We start from the raw sequence: 25,024 nt of genomic DNA on the forward strand, positions 1-25,024 counted from the left end.
CAGAGCACCGGTCCCTGGAATCAAAATGTTCTGAGTTCAAATCCAGCCTCCAATACTGACTAGCTATGTGACCTTGAGCAAGTCACTTCACACTGTTTGCCTCAGTTTCCCCATCTGTAAAATGAGCTGGAGAAGGAAATAACAACTACTCCAGTGTTTCTGCCAAGAAAGCCCCAAATGGGGTCATGATGAATTGAACATGACAGAAAATGGCTGAACCGCAATTAGGCTCTTTTGTTCAACTTGCTCGTCAGCCATTCGTGCATTCACCATTTCCTTTGATGGACTTTTGTCTCCTGTGAATTTCTGGGCATCTCAGTCGCTATTCTTTCTCTGATACTGCTAGTATTCTGACTGGCCTTTAGGTCAGTGGGCAATTTTCTTCCTGCCCTTCCCTTTGAGTTTAAAACCTTTTTATTAGGTTTAGAAGAATCTTTTAAATTTTATTTTTACCAACTCTTGCTAGATACCTTCCAGTAAAGCCCATGGTCCTGCCACGCTCGTACGTCAAGTTGTGGCCCAAAGGGAGGAGGGGAGGAAGAGATGACCCAATTTCCCAAATTAAATACATCACTTTGAGGTAACAGCTTCCAGGCAATCAGGTTGTGGGAACCTCTAGCCTGATTTCTTTTGAGATTTCAAACAAAGAACATGATTGAAGTTAGCGTGTCACGCTAGTTTGGTTCTCAAAGCTCTTAGCCCACGAAGGCAGAGCTACTCATCCAGCTTCTTTGGGGAGGTATTATGGTCAAGGAGCCACTAGACACTTCCTTTTTCCCTCCCCAGCAAAAGGAAAGCCCAAGTTGAAATACCCGGGAGAAAACCCACCATCTTCATCTCTTCCGGCTAAGCCAAAGTCTCTAAATAGGAAACTGAGCCCTAGAAAGTTAAGCTACCTCTGATGGCTCTAGGTCCTCTGTCCACTCTCCCAGCCTTGGGGCAGGAGGCAGAGGAAGGGACAGTGGGAGACAGTGGGAGGGTGACCCGGGAGATGTCCCTCGGCAGGGCTGAGGAGAGGGATGGGGAAAGCGGATGGTGTGGGGATGACACACCAGAGGATCTGAGGAGGGATCTGTGCATCACAGGTTCTTCCAGGCCCACTGGTCATTAAATGCGGCGAGGACTTTAGTTATAATCAATGCTCAATGTTTGGAACTGAGAAAGACCTCCTATAGACGGCAGCTTTGGGCCCAGAGCCTTGAAGGAGGCAGGGATTCTGGGGTAAGAGGGCAAGAGTTCCAGGCTCTGAGAACGGACAGACCAAAATCTGTCCCTGAGAGGTAGGACGGCCTGTGTGAGAAGCAGCGGGGTGGGCGATCCAGTCGGGTGGCGCAGTGAGTGAGAGGTGAGTTACCAGGATTCCGGCTATGAAGAGCTCTCCCCGTTATCAAAGTCACAGGCCGGGCCAGTAGAAGATGGGCAAGCACTGGCGTTATCAAGACAAAACCAGGTGGTTCTGCCCTTAAGGGGCTAGAAAGCAGCAGCTGTCCAGAGACAAAGCAGAATGTGGAAGAAAGAAAGAAATACAGCCCAACTTGGCAAGGGCAGGGCACCAGTTCCCTCCAGGTGCTGCTTATTTTAATCCCATTTTGGGGGTGAGGAAACCAAAACTCGGAGATAGACATTTGTTCAAGCCCACATGGAAGGCCCAAGGGTTCCAGCGGCTTCAGTCTGAGTCTCCCAGCACATTCTAGCACTCCCGGTGCCTCCTGAGCAGGCTCAGTACTCTGAGCAGTGAGTCCCGAGGGAATTCAGAGTTGGTTGGGCTTCTCTGAAAAGTCAGTCTTGTCTTTATTTTCTTTCTTTCTTCTTTCCTTTTCTTTCTTTCTTAGTTTCTTTCTTTCCTTCTTTCCTTTTTTCTCTCTCTTTCACTTTCTTCTTCTCTCTTTCCTCTCATCTTTCTCTCTCCCTCCCTCCCTCCTTCCTTCTTTCCTCTTTCTTTCTCTTACCTTCCTACCTTTCTTGCTTCCTTCCCCCCTCCCATCTCCCTCTTTCCCTTCCACTATCCCTCTCTCCTCTTTTCTTTTCCCCATCTCATCCAGGCTATAAAGGTAGCAGTCACTCATAGACCCCATCCCATCAGTCATCATCATGGGAGCTTTGACCTGCCCCATTTCCAACGTGGATCAGTTTGCCCCTCTCCAGGCAGCTTACTCTGGGTCCATCCTCTGCTCTCAGCACTTACCATCTCAGTGCTAGCCATAGCATGGGTGCCCAATGGCTTTAGGCTCCTCTTAGAACTCCTTGCTTACCTGATCCAGCTCATGTTCCCCAGTGGCATTTCCCATTAGTTTCCTACCTGTCCTCTGCCACCCTGGGTCAGGCTGGGAGGTAGTGGGGGATGGGGCATTCAAGAAAAGAAGATCCCCTCCCCAGAATTTATTTAGTTTTCACGAAGGGGACCATTGTGTTGGTGTTAGAAGGTAGGGTAGCCTGGTGGTCCAGGTAGCCCCAGCCAGGGATAAGTCAGAGGGTCCCATGATTGGTAACTGAACCTCTGCCAGCAAATCAGCCCCTCCCTCTCATGCAAAGCCACCTGGGTGTTAAGGAAAAAAATACACCTCAAAGAAAAAAACACTCGAACTCTCTTTATCACTGTGAGAAAATCATGAGATGAGTAATAACCCATATTTCTCTTGGTTTTAGATTCACAAAATGATTTCCTTATCCTGGCCCACTGAGGTTGGCAATGGCAGTGTTACAGACCTGAGAAACAACCTCTTTGACCCATCCCAGCAGGGATCCAACCAGCAGACTGACAGCAAGCGGGGGAGTGACTCATAGAAGGGCTGCGCCAAACCCGGCAGCCACCTGGGTGAAAAGAAAGGGAAGAATGGCGGTCCTCGCCACTGTCTCCCCAGGCACTGGGACAGCGGAGGAAGCTTTCACTTTTGTGGGGTTTAGTTCTTTAGTCCCTAATATCTTTTTTCAGTAAATACTCTTTTGTAAAAACTAAGTCTCCTTCAACTGCTGACACTTCCAAAGGAGCAGGAGGGAGAATCCTGGGAAAGGCAGAGCCCGGGTCTTATTTACTGGCACCAGTGCCAGGGAAGGTGAGAGCCGGGGGCCATTGTCTGCAGCTCGCGGGTGCCCCAGCCTGAGAACTGGCCTCCGCCCTGCCGAACAATGGCCCGGAGGAAGTCCAAGGCCGGAGCCAGAAGCTTTGGCTTCCTTGCCGGCTCCCCCGCGTCCCTCTCTATTAAGAGTCTCACTTTAAAAGCACCAGACTGAAGCGCTTTTAATCTTATTTTGAGGGATTTTCTTTATATCAATTTTATTTTCCTTTCCTCAGCCCAGTCAGTGAAACACCCCTCATGACAAAGACTAAAAAGGAAAGGGGGAGAAAAGGCAGCTCCCTCAGTAAACCCAAACAACACACTGTTGGGTCTGACAGCGTATGCGATATTCTACCCCGTGGTCCCCCACCTCTGCCGGGGAGAGGGAGGGAGAAGAAAAGCCCCAGCTCTGGAGGCTGAAGACCTCTGCTACAATCTGACTCTCCTCACTGCTTGTGGGACTGGGCTCTACCGGAAAAACGAGGAGATCTGGAGGAGGGGGCCCCAGGAAGCATTCTGCGTGTAATCGGGAAGCCCCGAGTTCACATACTTCCCAGTCCTCTGCAAGTTTAAAGGCCCCGGTGGGGCTTGCTCAGAGCCTGAGCTCCCTGAGCCGGCAGGAAGCTTGATTCAGAGGAGCCCAAGCCCTTTCCACACGCTGGGTGCGCATGGCGGCCGTGATAAGACTTGGGAGCAATAGAAGCAAGGAAGAGGAGAATAGAGGGAGGAAGGAAGGGGCTGGGAGAAGGGAAAGAGTAAGGAAGAAAAGATGGCCCGAGGCTGACGCTGGATGCCTGGCTTCCGGTCAGAGCTCTCTTCCTGACTACTTCCTCTCCTTGGACCTCAGTGTCCCCTTGTGTACAATGATGGTACTGGACCTATGTGCCTGTGGATTACGTCCTGCCTTTCCCTGGGCCTCAGTTTCCCCTTGTGTACAATGATGGTACTGAATCTATATGCCTGTGGATTACGTCTTGCCTTTCCCTGGGCCTCAGTTTCCCCTTGTGTACAATGATGGTACTGGGACCTATGTGCCTGTGGATTACGTCCTGCCTTTCCCTGGGCCTCAGTGTCCCCTTCTGTACAATGATGGTACTGGACCTATGTGCCTGTGGATTACGTCCTGCCTTTCCCTGGGCCTCAGTTTCCCCTTGTGTAAGGCGCCGGACAGAGCATCCAAAACGCCCTACAGCAAGGCGGTAAGTGGCAAACCCCGAATCCGGGTAAATGCGTCCTTCAAGACCCGGGCCATGGCACGAGAGGGCAGTGCAAGTTCCCGGGGTGCTGAGTGACAAAGCCCACGTTCGAAGCCCGTCCCCACAGACCCATGCTCCCAGACAGCCCCGCCAGGCCCTCGGCCCCCGCGTCTCCCCAGGGCTCGGGCCTGGCCTCCCTCTGGCGGGCGGGAGGCGGCAGGATGCGGGGACCCCAGACTCAGCCCTAAAGCTCCAGGGGCCCCGCCCCCTCGGGTTAGAACAGCACGGCCCACGAGAACCACCACCACAAAGGTCAGGCTCGCCGCGGCCCCCCCACACTAACTAGCTCGTGGGATCCTCGCTGAGGCTCGGCCGTGGTCTCATTGGTCTGTCTTCCTCGATCCCTCCGCCCCCCCTCCCCTGGCCAGGAGCGCAGAAACCCACCAATCAATAGAGCCCTACGCCAGAAAGCCCCTGGCTAGAGGACTTTTTAGGGAGAAAGAGGAGCCAGGGTCCCAGCCCTCAGGGGAGTTTCTTCCCATTTTACAGGTTAGGAAACTGAGGCGAAGTCATTCGATGGGCTTAGACCACAGCGCAAGGCCCTTGCGCCCTTAGCACGCAGCTTGGCTCACGGGAGGAACTTTAACGAAGGCTCCGAGACGAGGGGGTCCCGGCCGTCCGAGGTGCGATTCGAACTCGGCTCCTCCACTCCGGGCTTCCTCCCAAGGCTTAACTCCCCACCCAGAGGGCCCTTCCTGGGGGGATGAGAACCCGCCCCCCCTTCATCCCGGGTAGCCCTTGGCACGGCCCGACTCCGGCCTGGGGGGGGGTCTGGGGAGGGCCACCGGAGGAGCCCCGTCTGTTGCTTAAGCCTGTTTTTGAGGCGACTCATTTACGCCAGTTCCGGCCGAGCTCAGACGCGCCCGGGAGGGCTGCTGGGAAGAGGCTGACCACAGCCGGAGCCGCCTGCCTCCTCGCAGCGTGTGATGCTTTTGGTCTCAGAAATCGGAGCCCGGTTGCAAAACTCATTTCCCGCAGGGCTCCCCCGGCTAGGTCAGCTGGAGGAAGCCCAGGGCGGGCCTCTTCCCCAGGAGGGAAGAACGAAGGCCAACGCATCAGCGGGGATTGTCTGCCGCCCAGGGAAGGGGAGGGGGGCCGGGAAGCGACCCCCCCCACTCCCCCTCCCCGCCAAGATCCAGATCCAAATCCCGCCCCAGGGATGGGCAAGACACTTTGCTATCCCAGAGCTCGGTAGAATGCTGGGATAAGATTATGTGACCCATGATATCCTTCCAGCCCTAAATCTTTGACGAGGTCATGGACTCTCTGTGCCTCAGCTTTTCCATCTGTAAAGTGGGGTTCTCTCTCACAGAGCTCACAGGGACACAGATTAGAGCTGGAAGGGGCCACCAAGACCATCCAATCCAAGCCTTTCAATTTTTTTTTTTCCAGAAGAAGCTAATGCGGTCCAAAGACACCAAGTAATTTGTCCAAGGTGACCTGTAGAATAATATCTGGAACACCTTAGAGCTCCACCCATCCATCCTTTTCCACTGGATGGAGGAGGGAATTGATAATCCGGGAAGAGCTGGGGTGGAAACTCCAGGCATCCAGACCCCAAAATATATGAATAAAAATGGGATTCTAAGGCTTAACGGCCACAGAATCACAGGACTGGAGTCTTGGTGCTCCCTGCTTCAGTCTGCTACCTTACAGATAAGGAGGTTGGTCAGACAGGATTCAAACACAAAGCCCTCTGTTCCATAGCAGCCAAAGCTCTAGAAGAAAGGAGGTAGAAAACTGTAGCTTCTGGAGGCTTGTCCAAGATCATAGATAATAAGGAGCAAAGAGGACAAGACTGATGGTCTTATTAATTATATGCATTGATAACAATAAAAGCAGAGATCATTGGATTGATAAATAAAAAAAAATAGCTGTTTTTTTTAAGGAATAGAAAACTAACTTACAAGTGAATTCTATCTAACATCCAAAGAACAATTAGTTCTGATACTACGTAGATTGTCTAGGGTAATAAGAAGATACTCTTCTTTGATACAAATATAGTTTTGATACAAGAACCAGGTAGAGACAAAGCAGAGAAAGAAACTAAAGACTATTATCTTTAATGAATAATAGTGTAAAAAATTTTAAATGAAACATTAGCAAGTTGATTATGACAACATACAACAAAAATTACACATTATAATCAGTTTGGGTTTACACCAGAAGTGCAGATTAGTTCAACGCAAGCAAAACTATTACTATCATAAACTGTGCTAGTAATGTAAATAATTAAAATCATGCGATTATCTCAATAGATCCTGAAAGGATTTTTGACAAAGCCCAATACTTTTTTCTTTAAAAACTCTATATTTATTTGAGGAATAAATAAACTTCTCTTTAATATAGGAAGAAATATTTAACTAAATCTAAGAACATAATTTGTAATGGAGAAAAACTAGAGGTTTTTCCAATAAGATCAAGGGCATCTAGTCTCATCACTATTTAACATAGGGCTAGAAATGTTAGTTACAGCAATAAGATAAGAAAAAAAAGAGACCAAGGGATTGATCAATCAGAAAGGAATTAAAATTTCTGTTTTTTGGGGGGTTTTTTTTTGTTTTTGTTTTTTGCAGAGAACACACACTAAATTTGGGAAATTGATATAATTATTTTTCACACACAAAGAGGGAGAAGACTAGATTTGGAACATTGGGCTTAAATCTGGAGTTACTATGTGACCTTAAATAAGTTCAGTAACATCTCTGGATCTTAGTTTCTTCAACAGTAAACCGAGGGATTTGGATCAGCTGACTACCAAGGTCTCTTTTATGATTTTATAATTTATTCTGCTTGGCCCCCAGAAGGCAGAACAATGGGTGGATATTATGGCAAGGCATGTAAGGAAATGCTTCTTCATAAAATATGAAATGTATTGTCATTGAGGTCTCCAAATGAGTAGATGAAATAGATATAAAAAGTCACATCAGAAACATATTAGAGGAGCCAGCAAGACACCACCTTTCAGATCTGCAGATAGGGGAATAATTCACGATAAAACAAATGAGAGGATCGTAGGAGATAAAACGGGCACTTTGGGGTTACATAAAATTAAGGAAGTTTACATCAAATTAGAAGTGAAAAAATTACTTAACTGTAACTGCAAAAGTTAAAAATAATTGAGATGAGTGCAGCAAGTTTCTCTGACAAAGATGCAGTTTCCAAGGTACATAGAAATGATTCAAATTTGTAAGAATAAGAGCAATTTCCCTCCCAACTGATACATGAAGACATTTTCCATATGACTAATCCAAGCTATCAAGAACCATATGAATATGCTCCAAATCACTAATTCTGTTGTTGTCCAATGGCTTTCTGTCATGTTTGACCTTTTGTGATCCTATTTGGAGTTTTCTTAAGATTTGGGATCTTTCTATGGGGGGGGGGCATACTACATGCCAGTTCTTTTTAGATAAGGAAAGTGAGGCAGAGTGAAGTGACTTGCCCAGGGTCACACAGCTAGTAAGTATCTGAGGCTGGATTTGAACTTGGGAAGATGAGAGAATCTTCAGATCTAGTGCCGGTTCCATCCATGAAGGATAATAGGTGCTAAAGATTGACAAGGAATCCTAGGAGTGCAATGAAAAAACGACAAAGTCCCTGCCCTCACGAAGATTCCATTTTGCTGGGTGAGGATAGTTATGACTTTAGAGCAGCAAGGGAAAATATTGCTATTAAAAAATGGGTTTTATAGAAAACAGACTAGAAAAATGGAGTATAACAGGGAAAACTGTTGATCTTCAGAGAGTGAGGACCTGGATTGGATTCGAAGCTTTGACAGGAACTGAGCTTGTATGCTCATTCATAATATGAGCCCATAAAATGATGTCCCCTAAAGTCCCTTCCAATTCTAAATCTATAATTTGAAGAAGTATAAAGAACCAATTAACACAGTCACAAGAATTCCAGTAGCAGTTGGAAGCTCCAGTGGAAGTGACTTTATATTGACATATCATTGTCCTATGGTGCCTTCAGTAAGAAACTGAAAGTGTTAGCCAGTGTGAAGGGTAGCAGGAGGCACTCGCTGTGGCAAGGGTGCTCATTGGGGAGGGAGGAAAGGGATGGGTTTTCTGATAACACAATCTGCCTTCCAGTGATAATAGAAAAGATGCAGGGGGCCAGATAGCCCAGAACGAAGAAGAGCTAGAGATAGAGAGAAGGGAAGCCGAGGGAAAGTGCTCCCGGGCTGATAGTGGAGCCTGTGTGGACAGAAAGGCCGGCTTCACAAGCCACTAACTGAACAACTGCTGGATGCGACTTTTTTTAAATTAAAAAAGAAAATGCTTTAAACGTAGCAACTGTTGATGAAACAAACAAGAAATAAAATCGTATCTAAGAATTACAAATATAATACTGTGCTTCTGAACAGAGTAAAACCAAAGAAACCAAGCAACAAAAGTTTGCTCTGAGCCCTTACAGACCTGTCTGAAGTCCCACTGTGTGCTCTCTATAGGCGCTCAATGCATACATGCACAAAACTGTAGCCTAGCTACATACGTGTGTGGACAGATGGTTGTCGGTGAATACATGGGCTGGAACCTAGTTCTGCTGATGTCAGTTGGGTAGCACGGGAACAGTGCTCTGTCCTCAGAGCCAGTTGTTAAAGTCATTTCTGACTCTGGGGGAATGGGACGGAGCTTGGTTGGCCATTTCCTTCTCCAGCTCATTTTACAGACGAGGATAAGAAGACACACAAGGTCAATGGAGTTGCCCAGTATCTGCAGCTGGATTTGAAATCGAGCCTGGAATTCTAGCCGCTGTACCCTCTAGCCTCCCTGTAGTCAGAGGATCTGGGTGTAAATGCAGCCGATGACACTAACTACTGGTGTAACCTTGGGACTCAAGCTCCTCACTGGCCATTTTTGAAGTAGGAAATTCTCTCCCTTCCCTAACTCATTTTTTACACAGCTGTCCAAGTGATATTCCTTAAAACCAGGCTGGACCATTTAACTTCTCTGCTTAAGAAACCCCCAATGGCTCCCTATGCCCCTGAGAAAAAATACAAATTATTGTTTGCTCTAGCATTTAAAGTCTTTTACAATCTGGCTTTATCTTTTTTAGGCTTTTTACACATTATTTCCCTTTATGCACTCTACTTCCCAGGTAAATTATCCTCTCTACTATTCTTCATACACATTTTCAACTTAATTTACTTAGGTTTTTATTAACATCTTTTGCTTTTAGCAGTTTCCCAATATACCACTCCCGTCTCCCTCACACCCCCCCGCCCCCCATCCCAACCTCCTTTGTAAAACGTTAAAACCAATGGATATAACATCTGTGTCTGCCCACAACCATAGACACTTAAGATTGTAGGGAAGTATGCTTTACAGCTGTCCTCCTGGCCCAAGATTTCATACATTTCATAACATATATTGAAATCTGGAAGGGCAAGTCTCATCTCCCTATTTTTCCTTTCCATCGCTGGCTCACACAAGCCCGGTGCTGCTCTGGCCCACCAGGCTCCATGCACAGGCTGGCTCTGGCTCATCCTCTAGTTTCCCATTCACCACCAATTCTTTTCCTTTTTCTGCTCCCCTTGCCTGATTGTTTATAAGGCTGTCAACATGGATTTAGCTTGTCCCTACAGGCCTGTAGGTCAACCTACCGGCCAGAGGGAATTTTGTGATCCTGAGCATCCTTTCCCCGCTTTTCTAACCCAGTCACTGTAAAAGCAGAAATGAGCAATCTAGGACCAAGGGTCAATTGCCCTGCTGCCCAGGACTTGAGCCCCGCACCTTGTGCTGTTCCCCCATTTGATGAGCCCAACTATCCGGCCCACCCTCCAAGTACCTGCACTCTGGCAAGACCTTCCAGAGCTTGTCCTTTGCAAGGTGGCTCAAGAGTCACCTCTGGACATGAGGAGGCCAGGAGTCTCCATATGATGAGAGTTTAGATTTTATTCCCAAGTTGTACATCTCAGTCTGAAATAACTGTGGTAACCATAGAGATGGTCAGAATCAGACCGGATCTAAGACAATGACAAAAAGCAGCTAAACAAACATTCTGTTAGTGAAGCAAGTCGTTTATTACATCTCTAATAATTTTTTCCTATAATATAGACAAAGAATTTTACAACATACAAAATAAATTATAGGTTAGTTATCATTGGGTAAACATTTCTTTGGGAAGTTAGGATTCTAGGAATATGCAGGAAACTCATGGGTTTTTGCCCCCTCCCCCCCCCGGGAAAAATCTATTTCTCTTTAAAAAGTTAATTTTTATACCCCAGCTACATCTAGCATCTTCGTTTGAGTCACCTCTTAAGTAGTATTCAGCAGGAAAGGTAGGGAACAAGCCATCTCAAACACAAATTTTACAGAAAAAATGTACAAAATCAAGACAAAAACTGTTAACTCATTTTACTGACAAGTGGGTCGGAGAGAGCTATCTGTGCTTCCCTACTCACTGGAGATAAGTACCCTGGAAGGGGCCTGAGGCTGAAGGATCCTGCTCTATTGCACATTTCCATGACCAGGGATAAGGATTTAAGTAAAGGGACTCAGCTTGGCTCGCAGCCTCTCCATTTTGGCTGGCAGCAGCCCTGCCATCTCTTTACTGAGTTCTAGCTCAGTGTCTACGGCACGGACGGCCTCGGGGTACCTCTCACAGTAGTCAACCAAGAACGTGTAGTATTCCAAGGAAGCCTGCATGTTGTCTAACTCCTTCCTACCATCAGAAGTGATGAGTTTGCCATAGAGTCGAGCAATGTGGAACTTGGCTACCAGGGCAGGACGGAGAACGTCTTCCCCGAGCTGCTCTGGAAACACCTTATTGGGGTCCTTAAGGGAGTCTAGGAAGAGTTCATAGTACTTGATGGCTGACTGGGCCAGGGAATTGATTTTCTTTATCGTGTGTGAATCGAGCTCCTCTAGCCTGTTGGCGATGGCTACCTTTAAGTCCATCATCTCATAATAGGTGTGGGCCAGCTCAAACTGAAGCTGCCGGTTGATCAACAGATAATACTGTGGATTGAGGTCTACTGTGAGGGGCTCTAGCATGTCTATTCTCCGCTTGTGCATCTTGCAGCGCCTCTCATAGTCCTCTTCAAAGAAGGCCAGCACCTTAAACAGAGAACTGTGGTCCTGGACAATTTCGATATGGTCAGTGATATACCCATCAACCTGAAAGTACTCCTTGGCCTCGAACACGTAGTTCTGGCCCACTAAAAACACCTCTCTGGCTTCCCTAAAGTCTAACGGGGGCACACAGGCCACCTTCTCCTCCATGGCCAAGATGGCGTCGCACACGTCGCTAGTGCCAAAGAGGACCACTTTCTTCCTGCCATTTTCCTTCTCATCTTCTTCCCTTTTTCTCTGAGCTTTGAGTTCAGCCTGTTTATCAAGGTCAAGTTCTCCTATGTTGTCCTGAAAAGGAAGAAAAGCAAAAGGCTAAAGCAGGATCTCAATGTACTATCATTTTAACAATGAGCATCTTTTTTTTTTTTTGGTTATACTCCCAATGGCTAACACAAGAGAAAGAACTAACATTCTCCTCTAGAGTACATTAAGAAAGCCAAGCAGAGGCAGAATATTTAACGAAACAAAAGGAAAAAAGTAAAGAAACCTCTGTGTTAATACAATTTGTTCGCTATAGAACATTCTCTAGAGATTCATTTACCTGCTATACAGATCACCACTTATTAATCTCCTTCCTAGTAGGGACATGAAATTATGACAATTTATGAATAGATATTATATAAATATAAAATGACCATCTCTAATGTGGGGAGAAAATGAGGATATCCAGAGCAATAATGGTTCTTTTCCCCTGGGTCTCAGTTTCTTTTTCTATGAAATAAGTTGGAGTGGTTGAGTTCTATGTTCCCTTTCAGCCCTTATTCCTAGAATCCTTTGATATGAGAAGGGTAAGGAAAATTGAAGCTGGTAAGGAACATGGGAATTTTAAAGCCAGATCTCCCCAAAAGGCTCATATAATAAACCCTACTAAAAAACTAATAAGCAGGTAAGTCAAGAGACCCAAGTCAAAACACCAAAAATGGTCACCACCTTCATGTGATCAAGACACAGCCTCAGGGCAGAGAAGCACTCCAGGGGCTCCAACAGACCTTTCCATTTTCCAACAACAAAGCAGTGGAGCAGCCCCATGCATCCACAAAGCCAAACTTACTGGGCATGAGCTTCAGCATGCCAAAGGAAATCGGGGCAGTTACTTTGGCCACTATCACTCTCAGGGCTTATGCAGGCCAATGAGCAAGGTTCCATTTAAAATTCAATAGACAAAACCCTTTAAATTCTTTTTGAATACCTTCCCCTCACTAGCTCACCCAAATCTCTTTCTCAGACATCTCTTGCCATGTCATCTCCTCAATAAAGTCTCCCGGGATTGCCATGGGTGTCCTCTGCTTCCACCTGGGTAGACTGGGGGGGGGGGGGGGGGGGGGGGGGGAGGGGGGGAGGGATTCTAAGAACCACTGTCCACCCCAAATAAGCCTCATGCATATTTTTCACTCCAAGTTTCCTTCTGATGTGCCCATGACATCAAGTGTCCTGAGGTTCTCTTGGCTTAACATTTTTAGTCTGTCCTTTACTGAATTTATTCCCATTCTAATTAGTTGCTGTCTCCTGGAGCTTCCATTTGTCCTCTCCCTTTTTGCTTCATTGGGTTGCTCTCTCCCATGGGTCCTACCCTGCTTGGCTCTTTTTAAGTGCTCATGGCCCGCAGGCAGACTGTCTTTTTGTTCCTACTTGTGCCTCTGGCGCTTACTTAGTGCCTGGCACATTTGCTTGTTCAATGCTGCTGCTGTTACAGGCTTGAAAGTTCTCCCAAGGCAGAAACTATCACTGTCTCTGACTTGTTGCCAACTCTGTCACTAGAAAAATGCTGATGTTAAAAAAGATGGCCTTTGCTTTGGGGTGAAGCCTGGGATTCACCAAAAGCACTGTTTTACTTCCCAAATCCAAGAGAGCCTGCTCTCATCCTCCGACGAGTTTGGACCCCATGCCCTGCCTGCTCACAAGCGTCTATTCTGTGTCTGTCCAACGAGCCTGTATGGGTCACCTGGCCAAATTCGGAGGTGATCACAGACCTTATTTTAGAGGCTGATAGAATCAGAACAGTGTCACCTGCAATTAGGAGTATGTGGAAGACCTTCAGTCTATAAGCAGTCCTCTTCTACCCTGTCATGTGAATGCCAGGTGCTCTGGAGTGCTTCCCAGAGAACAAGTTCTTGGACCTCCATGTCTCAGCTCCTTCTGAGTGCCTGGGGAAGACTATGGAGCCTTTCTTGGAATCCAGCTTTTAAGTGAAACAATCTCCAGGAAACTAAGCACATTGAAATATAGTTATACTAGAAAATTCACAGAGTCCACATGAAGGAGCCTTGCATTAGCGGGTCACAGTTTAGCCCAGCTTGACCTCCCACCTGGCCTACCCAGTTCAGATATTTGAACACTATCCTGCCCAGGAAGGCAAACCCTGACCAACTTCCTTCTGCTCTGGGATATATTCTGTGATATACAGTATATGTATAATAGACCACATGCTAGGTAATCATAAATCAATCCTGCCCTGGCTACTCTAAGGCTGACAGATCTAGAGCAGAAAGGCCCCTCATCCTACAGGAGGGGAGACTGGGGCTGCAGAGGGCACAGGCTTTACCCGAAATCCTGCAGAATGTACATGGCAATGTTGGGCCCCAGATGTGTCTCCTCAGTCTCCCTAGTGGTTGTACTTTGGGAGAGCTGCCAGCCTGTGGTTTCCTTCTGAAGATCACACCATCTCCACAGTGTTCCCTTAATGGGAGCTGGGCTTCTCCGGGACAGGGCCCATCTCACATTCACATCTGTATCTCCAGGGCCCAGCTAGGCACACTAGGGACACTTCAGAAGAACAAAGACCACCCTGCCCTGCCCTTGGCTGGTGCACTGGAGAAGATGCCGGGTTTCCCACCTGCTAGCTGCGTGCCCTTCATTTTTTTGCCTGTTTCATACACTGTAAAATGGAGATCACCATAGAATTTCCCTCCTCCAAGGTGGCTGTGAGAACTAAATGCAGTTTCTGTAAAGCACTTAGCCTGGTGCCTGGCACACAATAGGTGCTTTATTAATGCTTACTGACCTCATACCTCCATCAAAAAATGTGATTTTTAAATTTTTGTGTGTGATTATTTTATTATGTGAAGATTATTCTAAAATTTTGTAGAGATGGGGAGGTACACAGAAAGGTTGATCATTACCGAATGAACGCTCGCAGAATGGTGTCGCCCCCAGGGCAGACTTCCCACCCTCCCCCTGGCCTGCTGTCTCCAGGCCTGGCTCTGGCCCCACAGATAGCACCTCAGTAACTGCCAACGTGAGAATCTATACATGCTTAAAAGAAATGTTCGCAGCTCTCCCTCACTTGAGTCCAAGGGCCCCCTTTCCTTCCAGTTTCATTAAAAATGCTTCATGGGTATAGCCAAACTGTCAACTTGTTTCCTCGGCCCTACCTGTCCATGAAAGGATTCTGCCCACCTAAGCCCTCTCCCACATTTTAAAGATGGGCATTGCCCTTGGTGTCATCTCCCATGGACTGTGGAGGATCGGGGGTAGTGAACCAAGATTGCTTTCAGATACACTTTTAAAAGTCCCAGGGACTGGAGAGATTTTCGCTTTTTTGAATCTTGAAAGAGCTACTTTCTGTTATGAATTCACCAAGTACTCAGAAATTATTTATCAAGCACTTCCTTTGTACAGATTCGTAAGCTAAAGCTTGGGAGGAACCTAAACACAAATAAAATTCTTTTTGACTTCCTACCTCCAGTGAGGCCTGTGCATTCTGTAGGAGATTCAAGCAGTATTTAATCCAGCATCTGGCAATTTCTGCTTTTCTCTGACGAAGATCTTGTTGGTCTTGTTCTGTTTCGGCTGATAAGACATACAACACAGGCCATCTTTAAATTCATGATTTAGCTACCTTTCAAAGTTCTGTGCATTAAGCATTTTAATTAGGCATCTCAAAGGGATATTTGTAGGTTTCCAAAAACATCAATCCTCATTATATCCAGTGGCGGTTTTTAAATTATGAAAGAAAAACACCCCAACTATTCCATCTATTAGTACTTCTTCAGAATCTATATAATTTGTCACTACTTATAATTAGAATTTCTTTCTGTATAAAGGACAGAAAGAAATTTTTAATTAACATAGCCAACACTTACCCTTCAAGTTAGCATACTTTCTTTTAACCAGGTAACAAAAAAATTGGATCCTGTCACTGTGAAATCAAACAGTGAACTAGTAAAAATTTCAACAGAGAAATAAAAATTTTAGGGTGAGATCAGGTGTTTGGTGGTAAAGTCATGATTATGTTGGTACTCTTAAATTTAGGTCTAGTAGCAATGAAGGCAAAGGGTAAAGAACAAAACTGATGAACACTCCCCCAAGCTAATAATCTGACCCATGGTCAAAATAGAACAAAATATGCAATCTTCTCTCTCTAGATTTGTGCTTTTTGATAACTTCATTCTTAGAAACTAGTTTTTTAAATCCTTACAGCTATCCCAAGTCAACCATCTATATCAAATTACAAAACTGACATTAAATGAATGAGACTTTAAAAAGCCTAAAGAACCTGAGAATTCCAGAGTTGGAAGGAACATCGTAGGCCTTTCAATAAAGTCCATAACGAAAAAAGAATCTTCACAGAATATGCACGTGGCCATTTAGCCTCAGCACAAGATTTCAGCACACAATCTTCTGAAGGAGTCCATTCTGTTCTTGAACAGTAGTCCCTTATTGGGAAGTTTTTCTTGAAATAAGTCTACACTTGCCTGCTTTGTAACTTCAAATCTCTGCTTCTGGGTGTAACCCTCCTCCCTAAAACAGCCTTTTGAATACTTGAAGATCACCTTGCCCCAGCCAGCTCCAAGCCTTCTCTTCTCCCAGTTAAATATCCTCAGCTCTTTCATATGGAAGAGACTCAAGGAAATGATTTCTCAAACAAATTACATCACAGGCTTTTTCTGGGATTAAGCTCTCTCAATTCTTGCCCAGAGTACTGATTTTCTCAAAATATTCAAGAATCATCTAAGAAGTAACTCTTACTTGACTTTATGAAAAGTTCAGTCTTTTCCATTTTGGAATAAATTTGGTGTAATTTAAATGTCAGGAGCAGTTTACGTAGTGTACAGAAATTCTGGTGCCAGAGTCAAAAGAATTGACATCCTACTTATGACTCCCATTGGCTGTGGGATCATGAACAAGTCACTCACTCACTTTCTCAATGCATCGACATTAATTAAGGACCTTTTCTGTGCTAATCACAAGGCCTTTTTAGGCAAAAAAGGCAAAAGGCAAAAACCCAACTATTGCTCTCCTAGAGCTCCCATCCTAAGAGGGGGAGAGAACATGCAAATAACTCAGTAAATCAAGATCATTCAGTTCAGAGAGAGGAGCCTCACAAGAGAAAGCTCTCAGGGCCCCAGGAACACATTCTCAAAATCCCAAAAAGTTACTAAAGAGGTAAGGAAAAAGTCTCTTGTTTCCAAAATTAAGAATTTTGGCTTGGGAGTGACTCAGAAAAACTTTGCTATTACCAAAGAAATTGGTCAACTATTACCGCAACTGCCAACTGCCAAACATACCCCAATTTCTGACATGTTATCTTCATCACAGTTAAGAAAATGCTTTCAAGAATTATGTAATATAAAAACACCCACACTCACTGTCTTCTGTTGATGGAGTCTGTTCGGCCTGGCTAAAGATGACACTGGCAGCGGATAAACAATGTCTGGACTCCATAAAACATTGCTATGAGAAAAGCAATCAACAGTGAAATGAGATTTGAATTTCTAGACTGGAAACTATTAATAGGAAATGCAATCTTTAAATAAAGCTCAAGTAATAAAAGCTATTTAAAAATCCTACCAAAAATCCCTTTCTTCAGCACACAAGATATACTCACATATACAACCTCTCATTTGATTAGATAAGTAAGCCTGAGAAGAAACTGTAGTACACACAGTTCCCTAAACATGAAGAATTGACTAAGAATACTATCTGCAGGAGGACTTTTTATCGTGGAGTATATTTGGAGTATATACTTTATTGTTTTGTATCCCTATGTTTTATTTTATGCATCTAAAAACATAATTCTGAAAAAGAATTACAGGCTTCATCCAATTGCCAAAAAAGTCTAGAACACAAAAATGGTTAAGAACCATGATATAGAGCTACAGTCCCCAAGAATAGGGGGAAGCATGGGTATAAAACCTCCCTGGCCCTTCCCTCCAGCTGTGCTTGGCTTCCTGATGAGGAAATCTATATGGAGGCCTAGATGGGGTGGTTTATGGTTGTCCCTTAGGTTTTGTGGTTTTTGAATCATGTGTTACTCTCTGAAAGATTGAAAAATAAAGCTGCATCCAACTTAATAATCTGCATTGGCTAGGGCACAACAGCATGGGAAAAAAATGAGCTCTCCTTGTGCTAACAATGAGTAGATATTTTATCAGCTTTTATTCAAACTAATGCTTCCTCCATTAAATCCTTTAGTCTAAATCACTAAAATAAAAGGTCAACCAAGACCTGGCCTCCTAGACAAGATAAAAGATTACATAAAGGGAACAGTTAGTTAAAATTTAAAATTAAATTATCTGCTTTTAAAATACCAAGAAGTAAATTCTGATAACCAACTATTCCCCTCCTCTATTCACCACATGGTTTGCAAATAAAGAGACATCTCACACAGCTCTTGAAAGTCCATTACCTAAGCCTGCAAAAAGGGTTATCACAAAGAAGCTAATACTCAGAATAACTGAAACATATCACATGTGATTTACCAACTTCCTTATGAAATTATGACAAGTTATTAGATTACAGTTACTTAGAGAAACCACAATTGATAAAGATAAAACTATTTCTGCAAACAAAATAAAAGCTCAATTTAACTTAATACAGACCATCTAAGTCCAACTCCTCAATTTTATAAATAAGGTAACCAAGAGGCAGAGAGAAGAAAGTGCCCGGTGGAAAGACCAGCATTTGAACCTTGGTTCTCAAAAATGGAATGCTGGCTTCTCCCTCAGGTTCTGTTATAGATGATGCAGGGTTAGAGTGAGCTGGAAGGCCAAGGCTGGAAGTTCCAGGCTGACTTTTCCATCCAAGCTATGAAAATCAGGGAAATAACCTTGATTTTATGGCCAGAAAGACTTCCCGATTTCGTGGCCGGAAAGAGTTCCCATCAGGAATTCTTACCATGAGTGTAAGAAAGAAAACAGAATTCTGATTTCTTTATTCAGGACTCTATTTCAAGACCATCCAGAACAGCCACTGGGCTTTCCTTCTGAAAAATGCTTACCTTATTGATGTAATATTGGGACAAGGTAGCAGCATTGATAGCCCATTCTACAGGGTGGTAGCCACTGTATTCCAGCTGTCGTTTAAGGGTGGTGTGGCAATACTGAGCAGCTTTCTCAATCATTTCCAAGTGCTGATAGACTTGAGCCAGGTAATACAAGGTATGAGTATACGCCTTCTCAAATCTGTGATGACAACAGGTCAGGGTCAGAGAATCACAGAATTGCAGAAATGCTAGCTAGTCCAAACTCTACCCCAAGAAGGAATCTCACTTGTGCTAGCACTGATAAGAGGGGCAGGGTAGCACACATTTCCACTTAAAAACCTTCCACAAGAAGAAATGACTACACTTTGAAGGCAGACTTTCTGAGCTTTACTGAAGGTCACCTGGGAACACTGAACACTCACCTTCTGGATCTCTCCTGCTCCGTAAGCTTCTCTTCCTCGGGCAGAAAGTGCTCATTGGGATCAAGAGGAGGGTTCCCAATCTAGAAGAGAGAAGCTTTGTGAATACCAGGCTCCCTCTTCTGGTGAAAAGGAGAAAGCCCAAAGTCTTCTTTTTTACTAGTTCTACTGAGCTAAGAACACAACACAATTAGGTCCACAGATGGGAACATCACTCAATTTTACCCAAGCTAAAGTCTCAAACTTAAGATTTAACGAGAGGCTCAAACACTACTGCAATCCAGGCTTTGTTTCCTAACCCCTAAAAAATCTTTTCCCGCTAAGAAACCATCACAAAATATCTTCATTGTTTGGGCCAGCAACACTCCCCAATTCACAGTTATGAGGGAGGCAGAGAGTTCAGTAGGCAAGTCCGAGACCCTGGTTCTTCCCTACACATTCAAAAGTTGAACCAATCAGTGGATAACACAATCTTACATGGCAATACTATTTTAAACTGATCAGTAGGAAAAGTTAAGAACAAATACTTAGACATCCTCAGCTTTTCCTCCGTAACAAGAAAACGTATAACTCCCTTCCAGAATAAAAAGTGTTTTTACTCTAAGTTCCCCCAACCTGGGATGACCCTCTCAGGGCAACCGCCAACAAGAGAATACTTCATTTTGCCCAACTTTCCTTTCATAAGTACATGACCATCAATAATGTGCCTTACATTGGATTAAACAGACAGTTCCAACCAGTAACTCAGCTCTTTTCCAAAAGAAGCCTATCACACTGATGGGACTTCTGAACAGATTTCTAATTCAGCTCCTAGGCTGACTGAAGCCACTGAAACAGAAAAGCATTGCTAAGGCAGGTCACAATGGACAAGGAGGTCTCCAGAGGCTCTGACAAAGGCGCTGCTGTGGTAAGGCTACTCCACAGCCCTGTCAACAATTCAGAAAACTATTTAATATGCATAAGACAGGCTTCGCTGATGGGGACACCCACAAACACAATAATCTATGTCATGTCTATCTTTTCTTAGGATGCAGATGCCCTCCCCCCAAGAAGAGTCAAAGCAGCCTTTCCCTCCACTTCTCTCATTAATTAGCTTCCTGTTTTCCTATCAACCTAAGGATAGGTAAAAAATAAGACTTTACAATGTGTAGTCATGTTGCCACCAAAATTCTGTGACATAAAGAAATACTAAATTCTATTTAATCTTTTTTTTCTATACATATATGTGAAGTCCTGACACAATACTGTAAAAGAGTCCTTAGTTTATGTATATGAAGGCACATTAGTAAACATCTTGCTGGAGTTTTTTGCCTTCCTGAAGAGGTACAACCAATCTGGGAGAAGGGAGTCGTTTGAACTCTATTTACAGATATGACTTCCAACATTCCTTTTTACTGAGAGGTGCTTTGGGCTTTTGTTGTTGTTGTTACTATAGTTTCATGTTATCCAGCTTATTCTGGGAGATGCACCTTAAATTAGAAATTTTTTTAGTATCCTAAAAATCAGTGCTTTAGAATAACCAATTCTGTTCTGATTGTTATGTGATTTCACTTGGGTAATAAATCAGTCTTTAATCCCCTCCAATGAGCAACCAGGAAACCTCCTTCCATTTGCATGGGTCACTTTTCAATAGCTTCTCCCAGTAAGGGTCTGATGTAGTGCTTACAATGACCCTATGACATAAATACTGAGAGCAGAGTAGTGCTGCCATTTCACAGAGGGAGAAAGACATTGTAGAATGTGCTTCAAGGCACATGACTAGTCAGCAGCAGAAACCAGAGCCACCTGGAGCACATAGATCCAGGTGCTATTCTCCATATTATATCACCTCAGCTTTCCTAAGACACATAAAATTCTTGTGTACTCTTATTTAAAAAAAAAAACAAAAACAAAAATAATGAAATTATGAATTTCTTTGCTATTACTAGTGTGAGATGTACTAAATGTTTTCTTACAACATCAATAATTGGATAATACACATGTCTATAAAACCACTACAAATATTCCCAGTGTGTACTCAAACAGAAACTATATGTATGTGTGTATTTATGCGTGTGTGTATGCCTTAAAACCCAAATTTGAAAATGATGAAAATAAAAGAATGATTTCTATTTTTGGTTTTGAGAAGCATTTAATTTAATAATATCCAATTATTTAAGTTATGTCCCTCAATTCTCAAAACAGAATTTAAAATTTGCTTTAATGCAGTTGTTTATGAGCTTTTTAGAACTGTGATGTCCTAAAGGTTTCAGACATTACACTTTCATTTGCTTTCCTGGAAGCACAACAATTCTTAAAGCAAGTCTGAGAAAACAATTCAGAATTTTTAAACCCTTTTTAAACTGCAACACCACAGACTCTCACAACTACACAAATCCCTGTAGCAGCATCATCCATCTCCCAACCAATCTTGCTGAAAGGGATAACATCAAGACATATTTATAAAATTGCAATGTCATCCTCATCTATGGCACAAGCATTCACACCAACCTAATTAGGGAGGCTCCAGGGATCTAAAGTCTCACCAGAACATCAGATTTTTTTCCCCTATTAACTTCTGCCTAACTGATCTCTGAAAGCTTCCCATACCTCTTTCATATACTGATTATACAGGGCTTCTGCAGACTCTAGGTAAGTTTGTGCAGTCTCAATTTCATCTCTTTCAGACCACAGGATACCCAGATTATTCTAGAAAGAAGAGAGACATGAATTACAATCAGAGAAAATGTTACTCATTTTATAGGAAACAATGGTCCACAGGGATGAAGGGAATTACCCAGCTCCTCTCCATGTTGCCCCTTTTCGGCAGTTTAGTGCTGCTTAGGAGTAGGCAGGCCTGGAGCAGAAAAGGGGTTGGGCCTCCGAGTCACTTCTGGCCCGACGAGCCAAACAGGCACGGCAGTAAAACAAGCAGAAGGCCTGAGCCTTTTCACCATGTTCTCCCCAGTACCCCATAGGGGCCGTGCTTCCTCAGGTGGATTGTAGCTCCCCTGATGATAGTCTCCAGCGTGGGGCCCCAGGACAACTCGCCTTCTGGCTGACAATCTCCAGGCATCCGAGCACAGACACTGCTGCTGCCCACGCCTCCCCACCAGAGGTGGCCACCATGCTCTAAGACATCTGTCACCACCCATTAGGAACGGCCAGCGCCTTCCACTTGCTGAGCCCTGCTGCACTCCAGACCCACAAGGACTTGGCCAGGATGTGCCCCGCTCTATCTGCACATCAGACAGGTATTGGACAAGTCAGAAGAGCCAGCGCTAACAGCGTTCAGAGGATGGGCTAGGACAGGCAAGGAAGACTTCCCCCAGAGGTATGACTTCAGAAGGACCTAAAGGACCAGCAGGGCCCAGAGGAGCCCTCAAACTTGGACATTATGTGATGGGAAGGCCATTCCATAAATGGATGATCATCAAGGGGAACGAAGGAACAGTCTGATCTCGTCGGACTAAGAAGGTTCTACTGAAAAGAGTAAAAGGTCGGAAAAGTAAAAATAGGTTAGAAAATTAAGGGCTCTGAATGTCAGGAATGATCTGTCAGAGGCAGGAACCCCAAGGATCCTTCTGCAGGAGTCACCCAGAGTTCTTTTTGTAGTGGCAAGGAATTAGAAACTGGGTGAATGTCCATCAATTGGGGGATGACTAAATAAGCAGTGATAGGAGTATTATTGTTCTATAAGAATGAGCAGAATGATTTCAGAAAAGACTGGAAAGACCTACGTGAACCGATGCTGAGTGAAATGAGCAGAACCAGAACACTGTACTCAGCATCACCAAGATTGTGTGATGAAGAACTGTGAATGATTTAGCTCTTCTCAGCAATGCAGTGATCCGAGACAGTTGGGATGCAAAATGCCATCTGCATCCAGAGAGGATCCAATGAGGATCAAAGCACAGCATTTTCACTTTATGTTTTTTCTTTGTTGTGTTTTTCCCCCCTTTTATTCTGATTTTTCTTACACAATAGGACAAATATGGAAATGTTTTAAAATACTGTACATGTAAAATCTATAATAGATATCCTGGGGAGGGGGAAGAAAAAAAAATTGAACAAAATCTTACAAAAATGAATCCTGTATTAAATAAAAAAAAAAAAAAAAAGAGAATATATCCTAAAAAAAAAAAAAAAACAAAAATGAATCCTGAAAACTATAAAATCTTACAAAAATGAATCTTGAAAACTACCTTTACGTGTATTTGAAAAAAAAAATACTATGGGGAGAAAGAATTTACATAAAAAACTTTTTTTCAAAAACCCCAAGTCAACTCCATGGGAGTGTGGGATCCAAGCACAGAACTAAAGAAACAGGTCAGGGCAGCCAGGCCTCTGAGAACAAGGAGCAACAGGGTCTTTACAGAGCTTATATCAAGACTTTGGAACAGGGAATATCAACCGGAGAGAGAACTTAGAAATCCCTTCTCAGAACAGTGTCCTTAAATGAATAAAATCAGAGACGTAGGATTATAAAGAAAACCACTTCTATTAAAATATAACTGTCAATCAACTTTTTTGTTTGAAGTTCACAGTTCTTAGACTAAGAACCTCTGGCCTGGCTCTTCCCCAAAGAGATGATTTCTAAAAGGGAACAAGGAGGGAAGAAAGTGGAGAGGAGTCAGAAACGAATGCTGCAGACATAAAAGATGAGCACTGCCGTCTGCAGCTGTGGTGCCCCGTCTGAGGGCTTCCTCTGGGCCTCCACTTGTTTCTTCCCTTGTAAAAAAAGGGGCGGGACGGGTGATGCGGAGGTGCCGGTGAGATCCCCTGGCTCCAGACTGTGGAATTGGGGGAGGGGAGGCGAACCCCAGTGATCAGCATTGGGTTTGACGTCAGAAGACCCAAGTGCAGATGGAGCCCTGTGACCCATGGCAAGTCACAGAATCCTGACCGCCTCAGTTTCCCCATATGGAAAATGAGCTGGAGAAGCAAATGGCAAACCGTGCCAGGATCACTGCCAAGGAAACCCCAAACGGGGTCACGGGGAGTCAGACGCGAGGAAAGTGACTGATTACAGAGGGGGGGTGGTCTCCCGCTCCGAGCAGCCTTGGTCCAGCGCGTGGTGGGACACAGAAGGGGTGTGGCTGTCCCCCTCTGCCATCCCCGGGGGCCTGCAAAGGCAGTCACTGCACGGGGCTGGGGGGGGGGGGGAGGAGAAGGGGAACCCTGCAGACACCCGGTCTCCTCAAGCCCGCAGGAGCACTGCCGAAGCCGAGGATTCTGCCCTCTCCATCAGACCTGGGCCTGCAGGCGGTCCCCTCCCCCACGCCCCAGAGGCCGGGTCCCCGGGGGAGATCCCCTCCCCCACGCCCCGGAGGCCGGGCCCCGATCCCCTTCTCCGCTCCCCAGAGGCCGGGTCCCGATCCCCTCCCCCGCTCCCCGAAGGCCGGGCCCCCGGGGGAGACCCCCTCCCCCACGCCCCAGAGGCCGGGCCCCCGGGGGAGACCCCCTCCCCCACGCCCCGGAGGCCGGGCCCCGATCCCCTCCCCCGCTCCCCCCTGCCCCGGGCCACACCTGGGCCTGCAGGTGCAGGGACACGGCGGCGGGCTCGAGGCGGCTGCGCCGCACCAGGCGCAGGCAGTTTTGCAGGTGTTCCTCGCCGGCCGCCAGCTCTTCCGTGTCGAGATGATTGAGGCCCAGCTGCAGCTCCACGGCGGCCAGACGCACGGCCCGCGTGCTGGGCTCAGCCCCGGCCCCCGGCCCGGCGCGCTCCGCCGCAGGCCCCTCCTCCGCGCCCGGGCCTCCGCCCGCCTCCTCGTCCTCGTCCTCGTCGGCCGCGGGCCCCAACAGCGCCTTCACCTCCTGCAGCAGTTCCCGGGCGCGGTACTTAGACTTGTAAGGGTCGTTCTCCGGATCCTTCTGAGACTCCACCTGCGACAGGGACAGAGACGTGCGGAACCTCTCGCAGGCCGCGGCCCAGGCCGCCGGGGTCGCCATGGCGCCCGCCTTGTCCGCCCGGCCGCTGCCCCTCGCGCCAGGCCGCGCCCGCGCCACGCACACTCCGGGGGGCGGGGCC

The 25,024-nt window shown here is 45.6% G+C and overlaps 1 protein-coding gene and 1 long non-coding RNA gene across 2 annotated transcripts; one reads left to right on the top strand and one right to left on the bottom strand.

Annotated features, from left to right (window-relative positions):
• Positions 1-2,619: 2,619 nt before the first annotated feature.
• LOC116421986 lies at positions 2,620-5,875 on the top strand. The gene is made up of 2 exons (XR_004232590.1): positions 2,620-4,255; positions 4,802-5,875. It is a non-coding gene; the product is annotated as an uncharacterized LOC116421986 (long non-coding RNA).
• A 4,441-nt stretch (positions 5,876-10,316) lies between these two features.
• Positions 10,317-25,015, bottom strand: KIFBP (kinesin family binding protein). Its single transcript, XM_031956864.1, has 7 exons — positions 24,523-25,015; positions 21,604-21,702; positions 19,018-19,097; positions 18,611-18,794; positions 16,980-17,064; positions 15,071-15,180; positions 10,317-11,679 (listed from the first exon to the last, which is right to left on the bottom strand). Exons 1-7 carry the CDS (start codon positions 24,943-24,945, stop codon positions 10,801-10,803), a joined length of 1,860 nt encoding a protein of 619 aa, XP_031812724.1. The 5' UTR covers positions 24,946-25,015; the 3' UTR covers positions 10,317-10,800.
• Between the last annotated feature and the right edge of the window lie 9 nt (positions 25,016-25,024).

This window comes from Sarcophilus harrisii, chromosome 2, assembly GCF_902635505.1.
Source record: "Sarcophilus harrisii chromosome 2, mSarHar1.11, whole genome shotgun sequence".
Classification (NCBI taxonomy): domain Eukaryota; kingdom Metazoa; phylum Chordata; class Mammalia; order Dasyuromorphia; family Dasyuridae; genus Sarcophilus; species Sarcophilus harrisii.

What these genes read in the sequence shown, in the direction of transcription:
- KIFBP (XM_031956864.1), bottom strand. Translation starts at nt 24,945, where the DNA reads ATGGCGACCCCGGCGGCCTGGGCCGCGGCCTGCGAGAGGTTCCGCACG. An exon ending in GAGCAGGAGAGATCCAGAAG is followed by an intron (nt 18,795 to 19,017) that starts GTGAGTGTTCAG and finishes TTGTCATCACAG; the next exon opens with ATTTGAGAAGGCGTATACTC. An exon ending in GACTCCATCAACAGAAGACA is followed by an intron (nt 15,181 to 16,979) that starts GTGAGTGTGGGT and finishes ATGTCTTATCAG; the next exon opens with CCGAAACAGAACAAGACCAA.